The sequence below is a fragment of the Ambystoma mexicanum genome, chromosome 1q (assembly GCF_040938575.1).
Source record: "Ambystoma mexicanum isolate Mex_15411 chromosome 1q, UKY_AmexF1_1, whole genome shotgun sequence".
NCBI classification, from domain to species: domain Eukaryota; kingdom Metazoa; phylum Chordata; class Amphibia; order Caudata; family Ambystomatidae; genus Ambystoma; species Ambystoma mexicanum.
Window position 1 is genome coordinate 1,197,132,781 of NC_090922.1, and position 23,474 is coordinate 1,197,156,254.

The window sequence follows — 23,474 nt, forward strand, 5'->3', positions numbered from 1 at the left end:
GAACTTGACTCCTGACATCACACTGTTACACTTCCGCAGCGCCACTCTCGCCAATCTCCCTCTGCATTTACACCGGCTCACACAGCCCGGGGAAAGACATCGGTGTGGCAGCGTTATCGGTTTCCATGGAGACTGTATGGTCGCCGGCATCGGCCGTGTCAGCTGACACGTTCATTACACACAACGCGTACACCGATGCTCCGCCCCTTGCCTTCTTACCTCTGTTCCTCTCGGGGCTCGGTGCTGCTAATTGTAGTTTACACATACCCCTACGTGTGTAGCCCCGTGCAATTTTCCTTCTCAACCTTGTGAATTTGCTTCTACCTCTCAACATGTTTTCCCTGGTTCTTCGACATTGCCTTCTGCTTACGGATTGCCCTGTTGTCTTTGGTTCTACACGCTGTTACGACACGGAACGTTTCTTGGATTGTTGGCGGCTTCCTGTCAGAAGTCGTTTTCCTACGCTCTGTATCCTTTTTTGGTTCCTTCTTCAAGGGCTGCAACGGAGCGGTCAACCCTGGCAATTTAGGGTTCACTTCCTTCAGTAAGTGTTCCTTCATTTCAAACTGTGCTCATTGCTTCTTGTGATTGATTGTTCTTGGATAAACACTGCCTGCCCTCGCTGTGAAGAAAACTACACGTTACCTTGGACATTGTGCTGGATTTGTACTCTTATCTTACAAGTGCAGTTCAGGACGCTTTCCAGTTACATGCACCAACCTATACCTAGCGCGTCCCTCGTGCTGTTCGGGTGTATCCTACCTCACTAACATCCCCGTTTATTATTTTCTCCTGTCGTGTCCTTTCCAGCAGGATTTCCTTTTTGCTCCCCATCCATGTCCTTCCAGGCTAGTCGTGCATTCTCTAGGGTTTAAGGGGAGTCCTTTAAGTCTGTTAGTTCCTTATTGTCTTTTGCATTGTCCTTCTAGGCTCTGTACATACTCTGCTACTCCAACCAACTTGTTATTCAGGTATTCATGAATTGTTGATTGTCCTTTCAATTGCTATTCTCATCTCTACCACGTATAACCCTTTCTGTGGTTTCTTTTCAGCTGTTGGTCTAGCGGTGTGTGTTTACCCCGCTCTTTTATTTGATTGATACCTCTGTCTGTCATATCAACACAGCAGAGGGATACATCATAGAAAAGAGCCCCTCTTCTTGAGGAAGCCTGATTCACTGAAATCAGGGTAGCTGAGGTTAAGACTGGTTGCTCCGAGAATTCCACCACTTCTGTCTTCGAGGTCCGGTTCCAATCTTCCGATCCTTGGTGTGGTGAGTAACACACACCCATAGTGATTTGCGACAAAAGGAAATGAAGAGGAAAGAAAGAAAAGATGGAGGCACAGAGAAACAAGATAGTGGAACCATCCTCCAGTTGTAAAGAGCTCCCTCGGTTTACTGTAAGGGTGCAGAAGCAAGAGTCTTGTCACAGTTATGGTAAAAGTGATTATCATAGACTTTTATTAACACAAAAACACAAAAACAAAAGGAAAGAAAAGCCTATCCTGCCCTATTTACTATGAGGGATTGCTTTGCCTCAAAAAAAGATAATCAAGTCCCCAGTTAAGATGTCCGCCAACAAAAAACATCCACCATCTAAACCTATTTCCGTCCCTTACACTTTTAATCTAACTATAGAAAGTGTGCGTCTCCTCAATTCCAGAAGGAGATCACTCCTACTGAGAATGCTGACACCAAAGGTCAGTTCTTATACAAAGGAATGCATATAGTTCAATGTTCACAAGTTCAGCCAAACTTTAGGGGGTTCCGGGACACCTCTTCCAGTGTTCCTGGTTCCACTTATCCGCAACACAAAGTTCCTCAAAATCCTCTGGGGAATACCTCTTCCCCAGTCCGTAGCACAAAATAATCCTTTTCAATATATTGTCAGGTCTGGTTCACGAACCTGCCAGACCTCACCGTAGACTTTTCCCAATGTTACACCATGTCTAGTTTACTGGCCTGCCAGACTTGTTTCTCACTACTTCCATTTCCAGAGATAGTCATCTTTCTTCCTGTACTGAGGTGTGTCCTCGACCCTTATACATTACACTGGTGGGCTTTGCCAGTTTTCATCCGAGTCTCAGACCCTCTTGCTTTGTCTTGGAAGGATCCTCGTCCCTTCGTTACCCAGTGCCCAATTGGACAGACTGAGTATACTCCCCTGCCAGATACTGTCCCACCTAGGTGCACTCTCAATGTTTGTATCTAATTGTATGCCTCTTGTCATCCCCTTCTGACCCTTGAGCTCGTTTACCAAATTCACACAGTTCATATTATATTGCATATTCTCCTCCTCACCCCCCCTTGTGCTCTTCGGGATGTTCTTATTCAGTTTATAGGGTTTGCATCTAATTGTATGCTTCCTTTTTCACCCCCTTGCAATCTTTGGGGTGCCTCTATAAGTTCTGCATTAAATTATATAGGATCCCTTCCATCCCCTTGGGCTCTTCTGGATGTTTTCATGAAGTTTCTCAGCTCCCGCAATGCCCCCTGACCAGTCCGGCCCTTACCCTACCTTAGGGAACTCTCAGGGCGGTCTCTTTTTTTTTCTAGAGGTGGAATGAAGCCGACTACTTCAACTGCACAGTTTTTGTAAATGTTTCATTCTATCTGTGCCTGAAGAAGTTATATGAAGAAAACAAAAGCTTGCAAATGACCTTGGTAGCCTAATGAAGACATCACACTGTCTTTTTAGGATGACCTTTGGCTACAAGCAAGCACACACAAACACATATGCACATAGTTATTTATATTTGTTTCGATTCTGAATTCATAACACAATTGTTTGAAAGTAAACGCAATCGATGCTGAAATTAGTGCGGTCAAACCACCACACTAGGCAAGGACAAAGAAATGCGCCAGGGAAAAAGTTATGTATACAAATATGACAGTACATTTCAGGAAAACTAACATTCGTATTTTCTAAAACATGCAATGCTTTTATTTGCAAGAACAATCAATCAAAAGAATGCAATATTTAGTTCTTCCACTGCTCAACAATACCTGAGGTATTTTCATAGCTGACATAGTGGCCACATTGTAGAATGTTCTTCCACCGTGGAATTTGTCAGGGAACAGTTCAGCCTGAAAAGTTAATTGATAAACATTTTCTTTCATTCATTTTTAATGTAGGGTGCTGTATGATATAGCACAACAGTATATGTAGAACAAACCTGTTACATGGCAGTTTTAGTGAGGAACAGATGGAATTGGTATTGTGTCTCAGAAACTAGCTGTGGATTATTTTATTAATTATGATTAAAGCTCAATTAACATAAAACATTTACAATTAAATACACAAGTTCATACAACAATTCTTTTCTCATACAGCGCATAATATTGACATACTAACATTGCTGCACTGTTACCTTACATAATTACATATTTTCAAATATCACAAATCATTCAAGTTTACTTAATCGAAATATTTCATATAAGTTCATAAAATTTTATTCCATAAAATAAAATCCATAGCACTTCAAAAAATGAATTTCATAGAACCTCATAGGATTGAATAAAATTAGAATTAATACCAATACCTCCAATCTCATAAAATAGAAAATATCCAAGAGCTATATTAGATACAGGTGTGTGGGGGTAAAAAAAACTCACTCCCGGCATACTACTTCAAAGTGCATGGTTCATAGCACGTCCTGTATCGACTGCACATTAGCCAAGCATCACATACAATTTTTGTTTATGTATGTAGCCCTACCTCTCCATGTTTTAGAAGTTCTTTCCAAATATTGAAAAGTGCTATGTGCATTGATTTATGACCCGAATTCAGGCAATAATGCCAGAATATAGCTCAGACTTGATACTGTTGGGATCGGAAACATAGGCAGCCAGCCTGCTAACATATAGTGTGCCATGTTCCTTACACTCCGTTAAGACATGCTGAGCAGTCTCCAAGTGGTTCCCAAGCCCACAGGAGTGGCAGTACCACGCATCCTTTGGAATATCCTGGTCCGGACCGAGAACTGACAACACAGGCAATTTGCCGATTCTCAGGAGGAGCCAGAATCTTCGCAATTCAGGGGAAGGGCACATTAACAAATATCCCTGGGGTGCCTTATAACTATGGTATGGTATAGTATTGTTTATTTATAAAGCGCCTATACACAGGCAAGTGTGTCAAGGCGCTCAAGGAGGGTGGGAACACAGGGAAAAAACAGTCGCTCAGAGCCCTTGAATTTCTGAAGCGATAACGGTCTGCACAGGCAGATTAAGTGAATATGGTACATTTAACAGTTAAGATACAACAAATAGGCCTGACGGCGATTCTGCTGTTGCTCATTAAGGGGTGGGACAAGGAAGGGCAGAACATTTTACAGGCAGAGCTGTAGTGCAAGTGCTGGCAGGACAAGGGAGGGGCAGTGGACCAAGTGCGTCCAGTCGGTCGAGACTGGGGAAGAGCAGAGAGAGAAGCTCTCAGGATTTATTGCAAGTGCAGTGGGTGGGTGGGGTGTAGGGCCCTGAGGCAAGTGCAGAAGTACTGGGACCTGTGAGACTCTGGGGTACACCAGGCGGCCAGTCAGTGAGCTGTATGGAAAGGAGGGGGAGAGGGAATATCAGAGAGTTAGGTTAGCAGGGGGAGAGAGAAGGAAGAGGAGAAGAGAAAGGTCTTGAGGAGTTTCCGGAACTTAAGAATATCAGGCTCAAGACGGAGGGTTGCAGGGAGGCTGTTCCAGGGGGAGATGCCTGCTGAGGAACGGGATCTCCCTCCAAATCTCTGCTTGGAGAACCGGCTCACTCGAAGAAGGTTGGAGGTTGATGAGCGGACGGCTCAGGAGGGACAGTATTTAGGAAGGCAACATTGAAGGTAAGTAGGTCCAAGCCCCAGAAAGCCTTGTGGACAATGCAGAGGGCCTTGAATTTGATCCTTGCAGCCACGGGGAGCTTCCTAGTCAAGTCATGCAAGCTTCTCTCCATCACAGGCTTTCAGCCTGCGTTGGTAAGGTCACCGGATACCAATACCGACAGTGTTTCAAGTTTTGTTGAGAGTGGCTGTTTGCCTAATAAGTTCAACAAGAGACATGTTGGTGTCTTGCAGGACTTTAGATAAATAACGCATTGCTTTTGATTACCATAGAAGAGAGAGAAGACCCAGCTTGAGGCGCAGGATTTCCATAGGAACACTGGCCTCCAGCCCCAACATTTTTGTCTAAAATCTACTGGCTTTAAGCCATGAGAGGTCCTTCATGCCGAGTGCCTCCATGCCAAAAAGCAGTGAGTTGCAAAAGCATTGTTGGTATAGTGTCAGGATGCCTTTGAGGCTAAAGCCTGATGCTGCTCGCACACATCGGGAAATCATATTTAATGTATAGATTGTCTTGCGCTTTCTTACTTCTTTCAATTCTGCGTAATCACTTTTAGTGGTAAATTCCCCTCCCAGGTACTTGTAGCTGTGCACTCGCTCAATGACTACCATTGATAACTAGTGTAGGAAACGTCACAGATTTATATGAGAAATGCATTAGCTTAGTTCAACTGAAGGACGTTGTTAGGCAGAATCATAGAATCATATGCAGTACCCTTTGGGAACACCACACACAATGAAGACTACAAGTGACCGTACAAATTCACCTTTGGTACAAGCCTGTACTACACAGTAAAGTGGTAGCGATGGCTGAGCAGCCAGGCTTATCCCAAGAGTAAAGTGAGCAGTATCAGTAGCAATTACTATGGTTCAAACAAACACTGATTCAAAGTTTCTGAGTAAAAGAATATACATTTATTTACACATCAGTTCTAAATCATTTCACTATTATCAAGCAGTTGCAAAATCACAATCTAAATACACTACACCACACCCAATAGATTCTGGACAAGTTAAGCTCAAAATGAAGTGTGAGCAAAATGGCACTCCAGTAATTAAAAAGGGAGGGAAAGACAAAGTTAGACAAAAGTTGAGCAGCAACAACAAGTAAGTTAGCAGGGCAATCTAGAAAAAGTAACTACAGTGAGGAAATCAGATCAAGAGGCCTGGGCCAAAGTCAATGGACCAAAGTCTTTGCAGAGGATCATACAGTTTAGAGTAGTTCGCGGAGAAGACTATGCCAAGAGTTCAGAACGAAGTTGGTTGGACGAAAAGTTACTTTAAAGAATAGAGAAGGACAAGCTCTCGGATTGGCAAAAGATTTCAAGCACTTTTACCGTAGTCGGACGGAAGGAACGACCAGATTTGAACAGTACCTTAAATGGAGAAGAAGGCTGTAGCTGAGGCGGATGTTCCTGGCAGGTCCTGCAGGCTCACGGTTCCTGAAGCGACTGTCGGACTGACACAAAGTAGGAAGACTGGAGGGTCCTGCACTGCCCAGGGAAGAAACCAGCAGCAGAGCAAAGCAACGAATAAAAGGTGCGCTCCTTAAAACCCAAGCAGGGTCCGATCTTCCTGGCTATCCGGTTCACTGTAGCTGTGCACAGCAAATTCGACCAGAGGAGGGAGGCCTGGCTCACAGTTTGGCGAACTGGTTGTTCCCACCAGCTCAAGGGGCGAAGATTCCTTGCAGATCTTCCCTATCATCGAAGTTTGGAGATTCGGACCTGCAGCAGGGCTTCACCGGGAGGTTCAGTCGTGGTAGAGGTCCTCTTCTGTCAGCTTCTCTTCAGTTCTCTCGATCCAGTGGCGACTCGGCCTTCTCAGTCCCAGAGACCTGCTTTTTATGCAGTTTTCCCCCATTCACACAGCCTGGCTGTCAATCACACAGCAGGGTGGCTGTCCCGGCGGGACAGTCACCTCAGCCAATCATACCAGTGTGCGACATGGGTCTCCAAGGAGACCCTGTGCAGGGAGTCTCAAACCCCTCCCTCACATCATGTCCCCCTCAGACATTCAGGCGCCTAAGGAGGGCTTCTGTGCAGAAGCCCGCCAAAGGACGTTGAACAAAGGAACCAAACCTGGTTTGGAGCGCAGAGTAAAACACGAGAAAGACTTTTACAAAAAGAAATGGGGAATAAACCCACCCGGAACCGTATAAAAGTAAATATGGTCCAACGGTTTTAAGTTCGAAGCTACTAAGATAGCCCAAAACAATACCAACGCTTTTTAAAATAACCGCGGTAGGAAAAATAGGGTAGATGCCACTGCCACCAGCCAAATCTTAATGAAAAGGGAATGAAATAATTTTCCATGAGAAACAGACGAAAAGGGATAACTATTAACCCTTTCCAGAACGCTATGTAAGATATTTTGTACTGGGTCTGTGGATTTAAAAAGACTAATAAAGCCAATAGCAACTTTTCATGTTCTGGGAGACAGTAGTCAGTCCCAGAAAATGGAGTTTAAAGTGGGAAGTCTGAAAAAGACAACCCTGTGTCACTGCACTGAAGGTGCTGTGTAACACACAGTAAACAGATGATGCCTATGGAGTAGGTGAAGCTCCACAGTCTATGAACACAACAATGTTAAACACACACAGCAAAACACATGTAAGAGCGGGAAAAAAGGCTCACATTCTTACCAGGTGAAAAAAATAAATACTAGAAATCCAGCAAAGCTGCTGAGAGGCTGAGTAGGTAAGGGAAATTAGCCATTTTGGAGAATTCTCCCTAACAGTCATATTCCAGGGCATCATTTTGTAATACATACATAGCTCTTTTCAACCCTGCGATGGTATGATCAAAGACAATAAGGTTGTCAGGATAAGATAAACATGAGACACTGACCCCCCATTATCTTTAATGGGCAGGTTTGTGCAGCTTTAAGTGCCTTAGGGAGGTCTGAGAGATATATCTTCAAAGGCTCTGGGGCAAGGGAGCAGCCCTGTTTAACTCCATGGTAGATCCTTATCGGGGCCGATATCGGGCTCTTATTATCTAGTCCGAGTTGGACCGAGGTATTCTCATGAAGGGCCATAATGACCAGTAAAAGTCACTTGGGCAGCCCAGCTGCTATTTTTGCCCAGAGCTTACCCATGTTGACCGTATCAAGGACGGCCTTAAAGTCGAATCATTGCCACATATAGATCAGGTTGGTCTTTAGATTTCGCCGCCTTGTTCATGGAGTCCAACAGCCATAGACATTGGGCAGTGCATGAACCTGAACGAAAGCCCATTTGGAAATTACTGCGAAGGCAGTTGGATGCCACAGAACATCGTGTGGATCACCACTACTGTCCGGGTTCCCGTAAACTCAAATGGGACCTGTTTGATGATTTTTCATGCACAGCATTACGCCTCTTAGTGACCGAGTCTGCCTTGGTTACTTTCCCCTTTCTTGACCTGTCCAGGAGTACCACCAGACAACAGCCACGCTGTTAAGAAAATAAACCTCTGCAACAACTTACAAATTAAACAGCGGATCATAACCATTCAGTCAGCTGGTACTAATCTCTAATGATTTTCGTTTGCTGGCTGCCCAGCCAGTATATTTCACTGCCTTTACGGGATGCCTTAGGATTATGGGTCTTTCAGCAGCCCCCACTCTACCTCTATACTTCCTTTTGTTCCCCACACAGAACCATCGTTGTGGATCACCACTACTGTCCGGGTTCCCGCAAACTCATATGGCCGTTTGATGATTTTTCATGCACAGCATTACGCCTCTTTGTGACCGACAACCGAGTACTTGGGATACATAACAACGGCAGGTAAGATACCAGCACAGTGTTGTGAGAACTGTTTCACCAGCATTATGCCCAGTAATTAATGGCATTTTACAAAACTTACTCACTGGAATCTTCTGTACTTCCCACAGGGTCGCCTTTATGGAGCCCTGATGAAGGCGGATGAAACTCACAGTAATTCCGCCGATACGTGAAGAAAACCGGGAACACCAGATCAAATCGGTTCCCCGTTTCCCCAGACTATGTTCAGTCAGTCTCTGCCACGTTGGCAAAGATTTCCCTTTCTTTTCCCTATAACCCTGTAACATGTATTGCTATATCTCAAAAAAACACAACGCCTATGGGAAAATCACACCCTAATTAAGGCATTTTTGAAACTTAGGCGACTTTACAGCCACTTTGTTCCCCTTTTTTCTTTCGGATTCATCATGAAGCACTTATGCATTCATATAAGCATGTATATTATTTGTGCCAATGCAATAATAATTCATAATTGTCTGTATATTAATTGTACAGTATTTTATGTTCACTTTGTCGTATATAATTTTTTGTTCTTTGATGCCACTGTCAATTGTCATTTTCCACATGTATGTTGTATTCTCTAGCAATTTTTCTCAATTCATGTATATGTGTCTTATGATTAGAAAATAAATAACTGTTTTCCAACACTTGTATTCCCCAACACAGTGAGTGTGTAGTACTTATAGACTCAATCTCTGGATTTCTTATTTAGGAGACCACACTTCTCAAAAACTTGTGAGAGACAGGCCTAAAACTCTGTATCTGTCCAACCTAGCAATTGCTCATAGCATCCATTACCAGCAAGGGTACATACATTTGTTTACATGTACTAGCCTTTCCAGGAACAAAGATGCAAAGATTTTATGGTTGTGTCCAACATAGCTAACAGCCTGAAATTCTCGGGGCATGTTCAGAGTCCCTTTTTATGGATTGGGACCAAGATTGACATACGCCACTATGCAGGGATATGCCCATTCTGACTAACTTTGTTGAATAGGCAGTACACTATTTCCCGCCAGAATGTTGCATTCTTCTATAGTACGTTCGGAAGCCCATTGGGACCAGGGGCTCTTGAGTCCTTCTAGGAGGACATTTTGGACCCAATCTCCTTGCGAGAGAAGTTGACAATAAATGTCTCTCCTGCAAGGATTGGAATCATGCTTGGGGCTACAGGATCATAGACGTTACTCATACGATTCCCACCCACTTGTTTTCGCCGATAACACAAACCTCCTGAGGGGGTATATTGGAATTGAAGCCTCTCAACAGTTTCCAAAGTTAACCAGAGTCACCATTATCCGCAATTGCGACTAAATATTACCACTGTGCAGTTATACCTAACGCTAAGCAGTCCATCACCCATCTTCAGTATCTGTTTTTGGCTTTCTGCCTTGCAGCCAAGGGTTCGACAGGGGTGCTATTCCGTTTCCTGATCTTAAGTTCACATTCAAGTGATTTTTTTGGATTCCCGGATCGTCCTATCAAAGCGATATTTCTTGTTATTACTGAGCATCGAGAAATAGCTTTTATGTATCGCTAGTGATAGAGTGGCATCCTTAATCTTTACTTCTACACCATCGGCCGTTAAATCCACTACAGAGAGGAGACAAATTTGACTTTGGGAGAGGAAATATTTTCCCACCCTCTCAATACTCCTGTCTGTCCAGCGGATTCTACAGCCGGCTGAGTTTCTTTCCAGTTCTCCAACTGGCCCTTGATACTGACGGGTATGATTCCCCATTATATGTAGGGAGAGAATGGCGTGGTCAATGAAATGAGAGTGCGTAATATCCAGCTTTCTAATATGACAGATTTCCGGCTGATTACAGAACACATAATCCAGAGTAGATGACTTTGTCCCAACGCTCCAGGTGCCATTTCCTGGGTTATCACCCTTAACTCTTGCATTCAGAAGAAAGCAATCCCAGTCATTCATGGAGTCAACCCAGGAGTTGCCTTTTCATTTACCTTTATCCACTGGGTTGCTGACAGACTTACTTTTTACAGTATCAGTTTCATTAATTTCATGGCAGCAGTTGCATCGTGCATTAAAATCACCCCTACATAAAGTTGTGCAGATTAATCTGAATTTTGGATGTCACCAATAGCATCAAGAAACAAATCTTTTATGTTATCAGTGACAGCAAGCCCAGGAGGATCATGATAATTAATGGCCCCCAACACCACCATTTCCTCTCACACTAAAGTGTGAGGTCAAAAGCTCCTGCTTAGAATAATTGCGGGGGATTGGTCATTCACCAAGGTTACTAAGCGCACCTATTATTGTTGTGATAATTTGATTTAAGCACATTGTCTGATACAGACAGGCTCCAAATGGACAAAAACATTGATATGTATGTTTTAATTTTGAATTAAATTTCTAACCAATGTCCTTTTTACGTCGATGTTTCAATAAAATGCGATGTTTATATGCAACTGACCTGAAGTTCCATTTTCAAATTTAATTAACACTATGGTACCACTTTTCACTCTTTCCCTTCAGCCCGTTATGTAACAGTTGGGTGGATACTTGTGGAAACTGTGTGTATACTCTCTCACAAAACGCCAATACATAAGGGCTACCAGATTTAGTCTGTATTCTTGTGGCCTTCAGGTGGTTTCACACTCCCACGATAACGCCACCATAGGCGCAGCTTTGAGGGCCTTTCTTTGCCAATACTTGGAAAATTTGAAAGCTATCGATCAGAAATTCAGACAGTAGCCATACTTCCCGGAGAAGAAAAATATAATTCTTTATCAAAAGATCAATAGACCTCCCCGGGCTCGAGAAGATTACCAAACCCTCTTGTGTGCCAGGTACTAATAGCCAAATCTCAGTTTCCAGCTGTTGCGACATGTAAGGGATTTCAATTTGGCGCACACCCAAGTCTCGCCCAGCATGTAATGCGCAACTGAAACCCTTATTAATTTGTATCTATAAGTTCAATATTCTGAACGATATACCACTCATATCACACCCTTCTCTTGAGAGCCCCCCCCCAGTCACACTGAACCAGGAATCAGGCTAGTTTGCAAAGGTAAATATTTATTTATGTATGTAAATAATAATCACAGTATATTTTAATAGGTAAACAATCACCAATGGGGTGACAGAACACAGAATAATATCTTTAATACACTATGGATCAAGTAATGAGCACCAAAAACATATGCAGCACAGAAAATAATACTTTTGTGTTGGTTTGGACAGATGGCACTATGGTTAGAGGTTCCCCCTGCAACACCCCTCATCCCCCCAATGGGCAATTAAATGGATGTGAGGAGGGAGCAGGTATTCAGGAATACCATAAATCAGACAGAATATCAGTCCCACCTTCCCCCTTCAAACACAAGAGAAAAATGGAATTGACTTTTCAGCTGTCAGGATGGCTTTTAAACTGTATTCAGAATTGACTGGGCAAAAACACCAAATGTGATCAAAAATACTTAAATGGTTATACATTCCAATGGGAGCCCCTTGGAACAGTTGCACACAATCACAAACAATGATTTAGTCAGAAGAAAGCATTTGAAATTTCAAAGTCCAAGTCAGAAACAATTTAAAGCTATTTCACACGTGTAAAAACCTTTCAGAATTATAATTCTCGGCAAACATTTCCTTGTGCGATATTCGCGATAACGGGAGAATCACACTGAAATTTCGTTTCTATCATGAAAACTGAGGGCGTTATAGAGGTTTTAGTAAAGGTCGTTTTTGTAAAATAGGCGCGAATATGGAAAACAGAAATGCACTTTGAAAAGACAGATGGGTTGATTACAATAGACTATAACTATGTAAAAGAGAATGCCACAGAAGGATCTTACAGTCATGTGATCAGTGTAACCTGACCGCTATGGATATTCTACTTCTTCAGATGAGAAAAGAAATCAGCGCAAAAATAGTTCTAGCAAGATGACGGTTCTGAATTAGAAATGGGATAGGTTGAAAATAGGGATCAAACAATGCAAATATATAATGGGTCACTCTTCTTCCTATTAATACTCACTGAGTAACTTATTACTTGGACCGTCAGTTCTGGTCATGGATTGGGCAGGTCCACCGGCAAACAGGCACCTGTGGAGGGATTTGGGTCAGCAGCACGGTTCTGGTCAAGTTTGGACTGCACCTCAGACTGGATTTGGAAAGCTCCTTCTGGTGACTGGATGCGGTGGATAGCTGGATACAAGTTTTCAGTGGGCAAGCCTAGTGGTAGCCAGCCAAGCTGAATTAAAATCAACTCCCTTCAGGTTTGGGATTTTTGCAAATGGGTCAGACTAGCAATAATTCTGCAATGCTAGAGTCTGGATTCTACGAAGAAATCTGGATCTCTCAAAGAATTCTGGAGTCAGCTACAAAAGGGAGAGTGCTGCAATAAGGTGCTGCATGGACATCTGGATTTGTTCTGGAAGCAGGTGTAGAGTTGAGTAGAGGACCAGTGCCTGTGTGTAGTGCCCTTCCTATATTTATTCATTATACATTTTATAGCATGGGCAGAACTTCAAAACACACCTCCCCCCATCTGTGAGTGGCTACAGGCATGTGCTTCATTTTGGTTGGCAGCTTAAACAGAGCTGCATTTTATGACAGGATTTGGGAACTCCCACCTGGATTTTTACTCAAAACAAACTTTTGCACAAATATACATTTGTTCCATTATGTACCCTCACCAGATTAAACACATTTTTTACATTTGATGGTCTACAATTACATACGATTACATACGATTGCCACAGCCGAAGGAACAGGATCCCAGTGCAGGAGCAGTACCCAGGCTCGGATGGGCCTCCAGCACCACGGTAAGCCCCTGGGCTTCACTCCAACCCCATCAAGCCTGATGGGCTTATTTCCGAAAATATCGGAATTATTGCTTTATTTTTCGCAACCATTTGTGTAGTGAATCTACATCCACGTGCAATGCTGCACTGATCATTCTGCCCCCATCTTTACTCACAAACTGTGCTAAACGCAGTAGCTTGCCCACGAGTTCCGACTTTTAAAGATGGCCGCTCAACCACAGTAGTGTGCCTGTAACCACTGCTGCCCTGCATGGCACCATAGGATTTGCTGGAGCATCCTATTTAACTGCACCCCATTCGCCGGCAGGCGAGAAGACGGCACGCCCTCTAAGGCAGGGCATCGAAGGGTCTTGCTTCCTGTCCTGAGCCTGTCACGATCTGGACAGAGCCCAGGGCCATACTCCATGCTAGACCTACACCCACCAGGAACCACATTCCCTCACTCCACCGTCCAGTTTGTGACTTGGTAAGACCTCCAGACTTCGTGCTCTTTGACTCTAAATACAGTGTTTGCCTGCTTGCATCACCCCCAGCTCATCGCTTATCTTGAAATTAATATCAAAGTGCATGTTGTATTCCAACTGCATGATATTCACTTACCTAAAGTATTTCATTTGGCTTTCGATTATGACCACGCTCGCTGACAACCCTACAATTCCTTGCTTTCAGCACCTGCGCCCACATTGCTGTGTAACTACTCATTTAACCTGCAGCCCTCGGTATATTATGATTAACTACATCTCTGCAGGTAGCCGTATGCCACGTTGTTCTGCCTTTCTATGCATTTAGCCTGCATACCTAGTGCCACGCTCTGCTATTTCCACTTTGCATCCTGTCTGCAGCCCGACCTGTAACGGCATTAAACCTCCCGATCTGACTCTGCCGCACTTGTGCCCACACCATATTGTGTATCCAGCCTGCACCCCTGTGCCTGGTCACTACGCAGCCTTGGAGAGTGCCATACTGTAAACTCATACACTTTTTACTACGGACGCCATGCCACACTAATCTCACCACTGTATAGCTAGTTTACAGTCCAAATGCCAATATCATCTTTGTCTATTATATGCTACTACTGTACATTTAGTTTGCAGCCCTGAGGCCATGTTTAACTATGCCCATCTCGAATTCTGCCCTTTCTAAATTCTGCGTGCAGCCCCTGAAGCGTGTTGACCTGCGAACATACTGAATTTCTTGATCCTACTCATCAAACTGTACCTACATTTCTCCTAGCCCGCACCCCTGTGCCATGTTAACTAGTGACTATTCTTCATTCTGCCTACACTGCCTATGCCACACTGATTACCACTGTGTATTTAACCCACACCCTGGTGCCATGCTATAGCGTTCCCATCTCAAATCTTTGCACGGTTGATTTCTGCCGGCTACCCTGCGCCACATTGATCTGTGAACATATTGCATTTCGACATCAGCTCTGCCCTGCGGCCATATTGAATTGTGCTTACCTCATATCTAGCCTGCAGCCTCATGCCCTGGCTAAACTGTGATTATCTGAATTGTATTCTGCAGCCCCTTACCCCTGCTGAAACTTACATAGTCCAGCAGTCCACTGTACCGACTAGATTTCCAGCCTGTACTAACCACCAGCGCCTATGATTAACTCACCGCTACAACATGCTCTTAGCCCTGGGTGGCTCCCATTTATTTGTGGCATTTAGCCCATATGCTGCTTACCATCTGACTGTTGCATCTAGTTCATATGTGCCCCATTTGATTGTTGCATCTAGTTCATATGTGGCCGATTTGATTGCTGCATCTAGCTCATATGTGTCCCATTGATTGTTGCATCTAGCCCCAGGTGGCTCCCCATTAGATTGCTGCATCTAGCTCATATGTGCCCCATTTGATTGTTGCATCTAGTTCATGTGTGCCCCATTTGATTGTTGCATCTAGTTCATGTGTGCCCCATTTAATTGTTGCATTTAGCTCATATGTGCCCCATTTGATTGTTGCATTTAGCTCATATGTGCCCCATTCGATTGTTGTACCTAGCTCATATGTGCCCCACTCGATTGTAGCATCTAGCTCATATGTGCCCCACTCGAATGTTTCATCTAGCTCATGTGTGCCCCATTTGATTGTTGCATCTAGCTCATATGTGCCCCATTAGATTGTTGCATCTAGCTCATGTGTGCCCCATCTAACTGTTGTACTTCGCCCTAAGGGCCTCCCCATTTGACTGTCGCCATCATACTAAGCTTGGCACGAGGCCCAAACACTGACCTCACCTTTTAAGAGTTATCTTCTACCTCTAACATTAACACCTCCATCAGTTCGCCACCTATCTCAGCTACATATTCCATAGAAAGTTTAACTCCACCATATACTAGTATGCTCCCTATAGCTACCAGTCAGACTGTCTACTTCGTAGTCCTTATACAAAGCATTACGTTCTACATTATGTTATTCCACACACCAACCCTTGGGACTCCACCCACCTTGACGTCATCCACTATTTTGGTTAATACCACTACTAAACTATTCATAGATATGAAAGATTCTAAAAATCTCATACCAAGTACTCCCTGCCCAACTATGGCTTGGAACATACGCCTTAGAGCTAGGTTAGCCAAAATCTACGAGCCCCCTGCTAGCTCTCTCCCTACCACCATAGGAATAAGGACTCCGAAAACTGCCTAGCCGAACGACTACAAGTATGAACCTAGCTCATAATGGTGGCCCTATGTCAATAAACAGTACAGCCAAGTACAGTAAACCCAAACCCGCACAAGCCCCCCCCCCCGCCCCCAACCGACAACAACAATCAATATGAGCCCTCGGATAAAAGGAGCTCTAATAAACTCCAGATCCCTAGTAGCTCATTCCACGGAAATTGCCGACCTGACCCAGAGAGATGATCTTGATTTCCTCGCCATCACGGAGACATGGCTTCACCACACTGCAGGTCCCATGCTTGTGCTAGCAGTCCCTGATGGCTACTCTATTCTGAGACAAGACAGACTAAAATCTAGAGGAGGTGGCATCGCCATTATTTACAAATGTAGCCTCTCTATGAGAATAGCCACCCCGATTAACGTCCACTCTTGTGAACTACTATCAGTTAAAGTACCACTTACCAATGCCCAAACCCTTAATATCCACCTGATATATCGCCCCCCGGGCCCTCCCGGGACATTTGAGGATAATATTAACACTATCCTGTCTAGCAATCTTAAAAACTCAACACAAGTACTTCTACTTGGAGACTTTAATATGGGTTTTAATGACCCATCAGACCAGCTTGCCCTAACCAAAGTCAACATCCTCTCAGAACTTGGATTCACCCAAAGAAGTAAAATGGCCACCCACAACAAAGGTAGAATCTGTGACTGGGTAGCAGACCAGAACTGTCAGGCCAACATCCTCTCCACCTCACCACTAGCTTGGACTGACCACCACCTTGTGTCATTCATGCTTTCTACTAACAGACCCCGACATCCTCCCGCCTCTAGGGCTCCACCCACACTAACTAGAAACAAAAAGAATATTACTGTGGACAGGCCTATCCCGGCCCTACTTCGCACCCTGAACCTGCTCCCAGACAACACCGATCCCGAGAGCCTGGTTGAGTAATACAACAAAATTATTACCCACCTCTTTGGACGAGATCGCCCCCTTTAAACTTAGACCAAGCAAGTCGAAAACTCACTTGAATAAATGGTTTACACCCTTCCTAAAAAACCTAAGGCAACAAAAAAGAAACTGAGGCTACCTGGAAAAAACTTCCATCAGAAGCCAACAAACTTAAACTCACCAAACTGTCTTCCCTCTATAAAAAAAGAAATATGTCTAGCTAAACGAATATCCTTCGACATGCGCATATCCCAAGCCAAGTCCAACATGAAGGAACTAATCACCATTCTGAAAGAAATAGAGACACCTATAGCATTACCTGACACATGTACTAAAGATTAAAAAATGGTGTGCAGATATCCAACAAAATATCCACCCTACAAAACAAAATTTCCTGTAAAAGAGTTTCGCTAAATGACCCTCCTCCATCCAAAATAAATGGGAATACCAATACTGATGAATGCACCCGACTCAACTTCACCAAAGTTTCTATTCTTGAAGTGGAAAGAATTATTCTGTCCCTTAAACCCTCCAACTGCCAGGGCGATCTCTGCCCTGCGCAGCTCATCAAGGATGCGGCCCGAGACCTTTCACCTTTCATAAGAAAACTTATCAACGTGTCCTTCTCTACTGGTATCATCCCTACCAACCTTAAACAATCCTGGGTACACCCACTCCTAAAAAAAAGCCACCCTTGACCCATCTACACCTACCAATTATAGGCCAATTACTACAGTGCCCTTCCTCCTAAAATTTCTGGACAAGGTAGCGTATATACAAATCCAAAAGCACCTGGAATTACACCACCTACTAGGAGCCAGACAATCAAGCTTCCGTCCCCAACATGGAACAGAGACAGCCCTCATCGATCTCAAGACCCAAGTTGATGAGCTTAGAGATAATGGCATATCAGCCCTACTCCTCCTCCTAGATTTCTCGGCTGCGTTCAAACTGGTTGACCACACTATCCTATGCAACCACCTTAACACAGCAGCACATTTCTCCGACGACGCTGTTACTTGGATTAAATCCTTCTTAAATGGTAGAACAATGAGGGTCTTCTCGCCCCTAGCAGCGGCCGACCCCATACCCATCACCTTTGGTGTGCCTTAGGGATCCTGCGTCTCGCCCACACTCTACAACATTTTTACTAAGACCCTTTTAGATGATCTGGATCATCTCGGTATCACCTACACTAACTATGCAGATGATACCCAGATCGTCCCCCTGCTTCCAGGGGATTATGAAAAGGATTTGGCCTTGGTGAATAGAGTGTACATCATCATCCAGGAATGGATGGCCACGCATGGTCTATGCCTGAATGATGCTAAAACCGAACTCATCATCCTGGGCACCCCCTCTAACCTAAAAAAACTAGATCTGACTACTCCTCATTCATAATTGATGGCAATAGCATCAAAGTAGAACACGAGGTAAAAACTCTAGGCTTTTATCTGGACTCAAACCTTTAATTTGCCAAACAGGTAAATTCTTTAGCGTCCTCCACGGCCTACACGTGCAAACTAATTTGCACCGGCAAGCCATTTCTCTGACAGTAGCTGCACCATCCTGGCCAGAGCCCTCATCCTGTCTCACCTGGACTACTGCAATGCCCTCTATCTAGGATCGACTAAAGCTACTATCAGAAGAATCCAAACATTACAAAACAATCCCCTTTGAGCAGCATTAGGCATTTCTAGAAGAGATCACATCTCCAAGAGCAGCCGACAGAACAACTGGCTCCCACCCAATGACAAAATCCTTCTAAAAAAACTTGTCGCTCACCCACAAATCTCTCAACAATGCTGCCCCCATCTACCTGGCCGAGAGATTCCATAAACAGACCTCCCTAAGACCAACTAGATCAGCTAATAGAGATCGCCTCTCCATACCTAGCTTCAAACGCTCCACTATCGGAGGCAACAGCTTCCCGGTTAAAGCAGCTAAATTGTGGAACGCCCTGCCTCCCACATTGAGAATAGACCAATCTTACCAAAACTTCAGATCTAACATAATTATGTGGCTGAAATCTAATGACCAGTAAATGATAACTCCTGCTTAGCAATCAGCTAGGACTCACTGCTGCGGTATTTTATGCCTGTATGGAGTGTATCCATCCTTGCTTCTCTCGACCTGCTACCTTGTGGTAACTACAACTGACCAGTGCCTGTATACTTGAACTTATATCCACCCACCCAGTTATATCTATCAACACCTAAACCTGTATATATTGTTTCTGTAAGATGTATGTATCATTTGTATATACCCCTCTTATATCCTAAACCTGTAATAGGCACCATCTGTATTTACCCTCTTGTAATTAATGACGTGTATGTAACATTTTATACCTTTTCTGTTGTAACTAAGCCTTGCATATACTTGTAAACACTGCGCCCTGTCGCCCCTGGGTATGATGCGCATTATAAATAATAAACAAACATCCATCCAATTTCCATCTTTGTGAGAGCTGTATTAGTCATTTTATAGATTTTCATCCATTTTACCCAGAACACTTTGGATTCATTATTTCTAATTTTATACACCTCTGGGTGCTGATCAGTGGATTGTGTACATACAATTTTACGCTTGAAACATTAATATGTTGGCCACAGTCAGTGTTTTAGTGTATCTCTGGTTCCTTATATGGTAAAAACTCCTACCACCTCTTCAACTGTCTAGCATGAGTTCAGACTTATAAGTTTGTACTTTTCGCTTGTCTACTTATTTTGGCTGTCATGTTAAATGTCATAAAGTTCTTAGGCAAAAACAAGTAATTTCCCTTCAAAATCCGGTCCAGGATTTGTTTTCTCTTGCTTCCCAAAGTGAACAGATGACCAGTCCTTTGAAGTTCACTGAGAACCTCCCCCATTTCCTGCTCCTCCTTGCAGAGGCCAATTCTCAGTATGTCCTTTGTTCTTTGATTTGTCAGCAGACAACTGTCTACAGCAAATTCTTTGAGTGGCTTGCTGGGATTATGTGTGACCCATTAACAGCCATTAGTCATCCTGTTCTCAAGAGAGTGTCAACAGGAGATGTCATTTTTCCCAGGGCAGGCCCTGTCAGATCAGAGTTCACATGTGGATTGGCTTGAGACTGGGCTCTGTGACAAACTCTTTTCAGTTCACATATAAAATATAAGTATAAAGGATTTAACCATTTTAAAAGAATTAGCCCTTCACCAACATACTTGAAATAGTGGATTTTGCAACTTTTCAGGACAAAGAAATACTTTTAAGATAAGTTTTAAAGCCAATTTCATTTGGCAGCTGTCAGGCTGTGATGCCTGGACTCCTCTGACTACCTTGAGGTTCCATGATTCCAGCACACTCCCCTTTCAATAATTCACTGGGGAAAATAACTGAATTTAGCGGCAAAACAGCACTTTGAAGGTTGCCCTAGATTAGGAAACTGCATTTAGGGACATTTTTGGATTTTAGCCATTCTGTGGGATTGATTCCAGTGACAGATGACAGATGACAGAATGACAGCAGTGAGGCCTTATTTTACACCACTTTGCCGGCGTATTTGGCAGGGCGTGCAGCTCTTTTTGGTGGGTTATGAACTCTGCACAATTTTACAAACTCAGTGCGCACAGGGGTTATTTCCTCTATTCTTGGCAATTTCCTTTCCCCATTGGCAAAGGGGTGCAAGTGGCGGAGTGGCGTGGATAAAAATACTCCACAGACATTTCCGCTATTTATTACAAGCCAATTCAGTATACCCAAAATGTTGGATTGAAGTGTAGAACTGGTAATTAGGCATATTTCCAGTATTGCTTACAGTGTAAATTTCATCTTTGAGGATCCGGACATCTGCTGCAGGGCTGGCTTGATGACAATGGCCTCCTCAGTCACATCTAACTCGTAGCCAAGTTCTGCCTATCGGGAACTGTACGATCTGATCAGCTGGGTCATTTCATATGTGCAGCAGTAGATTTTGCTAATTTGAAACTTGGGGTCCTTAATAGGTTCAACAAAGTCAACGTTTTTGGTAACCAAGATCCTAAGCGGAAGTATTTTCTAATATACTTGTTTCTCTCATTGAATCATTAAAGTCGGCCCAATTTACAGAGGTGAACGGTGTTGCAGCAGCAATTAGTTCATCCAATGCTCTATTTATCCTCTGCCTTTGGGGCACAGCGGCTGGTCAGCACAGTAACCTCCCCCAAAATCTTTCCACACAACTTCAGTAGCAGTTTCATGGCGTACTGCAGTACTGATATTTGAGCATTGGCAAAGCACTGGTTGTCCAAATTACCACCCGAGGACACATTGGTGCTCCCCTCATCAGTTGGACACATGTTGGGTGAAGCAGAAAGTCTTTGTCCCCATCCGCCAATATCTTCCATTTCAGGAGTCTCCAGAGGAGCCAAATTGCACTCGACCCCCTTTGCATGGCCTTGTTGCTCTCCGAGACCCAGAATCCGTTGGTGTTGTTGGTTATTGGGGGAAAGGGAGTCCCTAAGAGAGTAACACAAGGCCAATAATGAGTGATTATTGTCCATAGCAGAGAAAGAGGTATCAAAATGGGAGTTATTTGTGCTGCTATGTGGGTCATCACTGGGTAGTGACTTGGAGGGTACAGTCGATGTTGGTAAAGATAAATTGAATTTCAGATCCGTCGAGAAATATAAATCAATGGTATCAGTTATACCATCTCTATTCGATTTGCCTCTAGGTGAGCTGGTAGTATGTGCTCTAGAGGTATTTGCATTGGTGCCTCGTGCACCAGAGCCTAACAACACTTTGGGATTAGAAGCATTTTTCTTCTGTTTGTGGTTATTGGACCTCAGTCCCATTTTGTGTTTGTGGTTTTTGGACCTCAGTCCCATTTTCCGAGGCATTTTCAAAGCGAGTGTCAGGGCAGGGTCTCAGGTTCCACGGGTTGGAAGGTGTTGTTAGCTGCTCACACCAACACCGATTTTAGAGCAGTTCAGTGAGTCTCGCTCCAGTAGGAGTACAGTTCCACACCCAAAGGACCACCACGAGGCAGTTAATGATAGACGAGTGTCGAACTTAGATATGGTAGTTGCGTAAGCAAGCCGTGCACTCCAGGCTCTTAAACTGCTGTTGCAGAAATAGTGCATATTTGTACTATGCAGTCACCGCAGAATAGAGATAAAAAATGTCAGGCTGCGCCACACTATGGCTCTCAGTACGGACCTAGAGAGTCTCACTTCCGAAACGCACTCTTGCGTCGTAAAAAGTACAAAGTTTAAAAACGTATTCTATAGAGCTGTGCCAGCTCCCGCTTCAGCTCAGTCAGTATGCCCAGGAGATTATAGATCAGCACTTGCTCCCAGTTTGTGATTTCTGCCAAAGTCACGCACCTTGCAATAACTCCCACATGTGGCTGTAGATTAATAATATCCATGCAGTCATTGGAGCATGTTGTGTAGTAGTCATTGGAGCATGTTGTGTAGTATTGTGTAGTATTGGTGATGTCATCAAGATGGCCACCAACTACATATAATTGCTCAATTCTTAAAGGACTAGTGTGAGAGCCTCTGTACACGGGACAAAGTCCTGTTTTTCATTAACAGTAGGACAACTATATATCTGAAGGCAACAGCTCCCTCTAGCGTTGACAATAGGCGAAGATATGCATCGGACAAACATACAGGGAACAACATACATCTGGCCTTTTATTATATTGTTAGATTAGATGGCTTTTAATTTGTGTGATGAATCTGACAATGTCATCACTTCTTTCTTGGGAAACGTCTTTTCCCCATGTGGCCAGGGAAAGGCCGAGAAGCGACCTGATCCTCGGGTTGGCTATCGAAAGGAGGACCAAATGAGAGGAGACGACAGATAAGACATGGTATCCCACTTTACCCATTGGAACATCCTAGACTGCTGTAATGCCCCAAGCCTCTATGGCATTCTGTGACATTAGCCCAGTATGTCCAATGATGACTAATACCAAAACTCTGATGCGCTCTCAGCTGAAAGTATTGGATAGTACTGAGATGAGGAAGAAGCCCAGAGTAATAAAGAGCATTGTTCCCTGTTCAGCTTTTTACCTCATCCGATTGGCTCAAGCTCTTCAAAATACAAGCAGTAAAACAAAATGGGAGATTTCTTCCTGGTGCTGACCGAGAGTTCAGCAGTTGGCGTGGAGAACGAGGGAGAAGAAGCAGACAGAGAGGAGACAGTGTCCGGGCCGTAGTAATACCACTGATTATTCTTAGATTCTCGGAGGTGATCTACCAGGATTGGCAACTGTCTCTTCTCTGTGATACTCGTGGAGGTCCAGATACGCCAGGCCTCCTCTCTCTCTTTTGGGAGAATTAGCGTCTTATATGTGATTCTTGTTTTTTTCCCGTCCAACAGAAATGTCAACAAGGTTCTCTTGGCTATGTTTAAGAATGCGTATGGGAGCGCGACTGGGAGGGATTGGAACAAGAAGAGGAGTCGTGTTCATTTTTATAGTAGTTAGCCTGCCTGCCCATGAGAGATTGAGCTTGCCCCAGTTTTCTATGTCATGTT

General features: G+C 43.8%; 1 protein-coding gene across 2 annotated transcripts in view; it reads right to left on the reverse strand.

Annotated features, from left to right (window-relative positions):
• The window catches only part of LOC138543670 (probable methylcrotonoyl-CoA carboxylase beta chain, mitochondrial), a 1,097,318-nt gene that overhangs the window by 551,294 nt on the left and 522,550 nt on the right, over positions 1–23,474 (reverse strand). For both annotated transcript variants that reach the window (XM_069641931.1, XM_069641932.1), the window contains exon 4: positions 3,008–3,088. In XM_069641931.1, the coding sequence (XP_069498032.1) occupies positions 3,008–3,088 (81 nt within the window). The remainder of the gene's footprint in view (positions 1–3,007; positions 3,089–23,474) is intronic.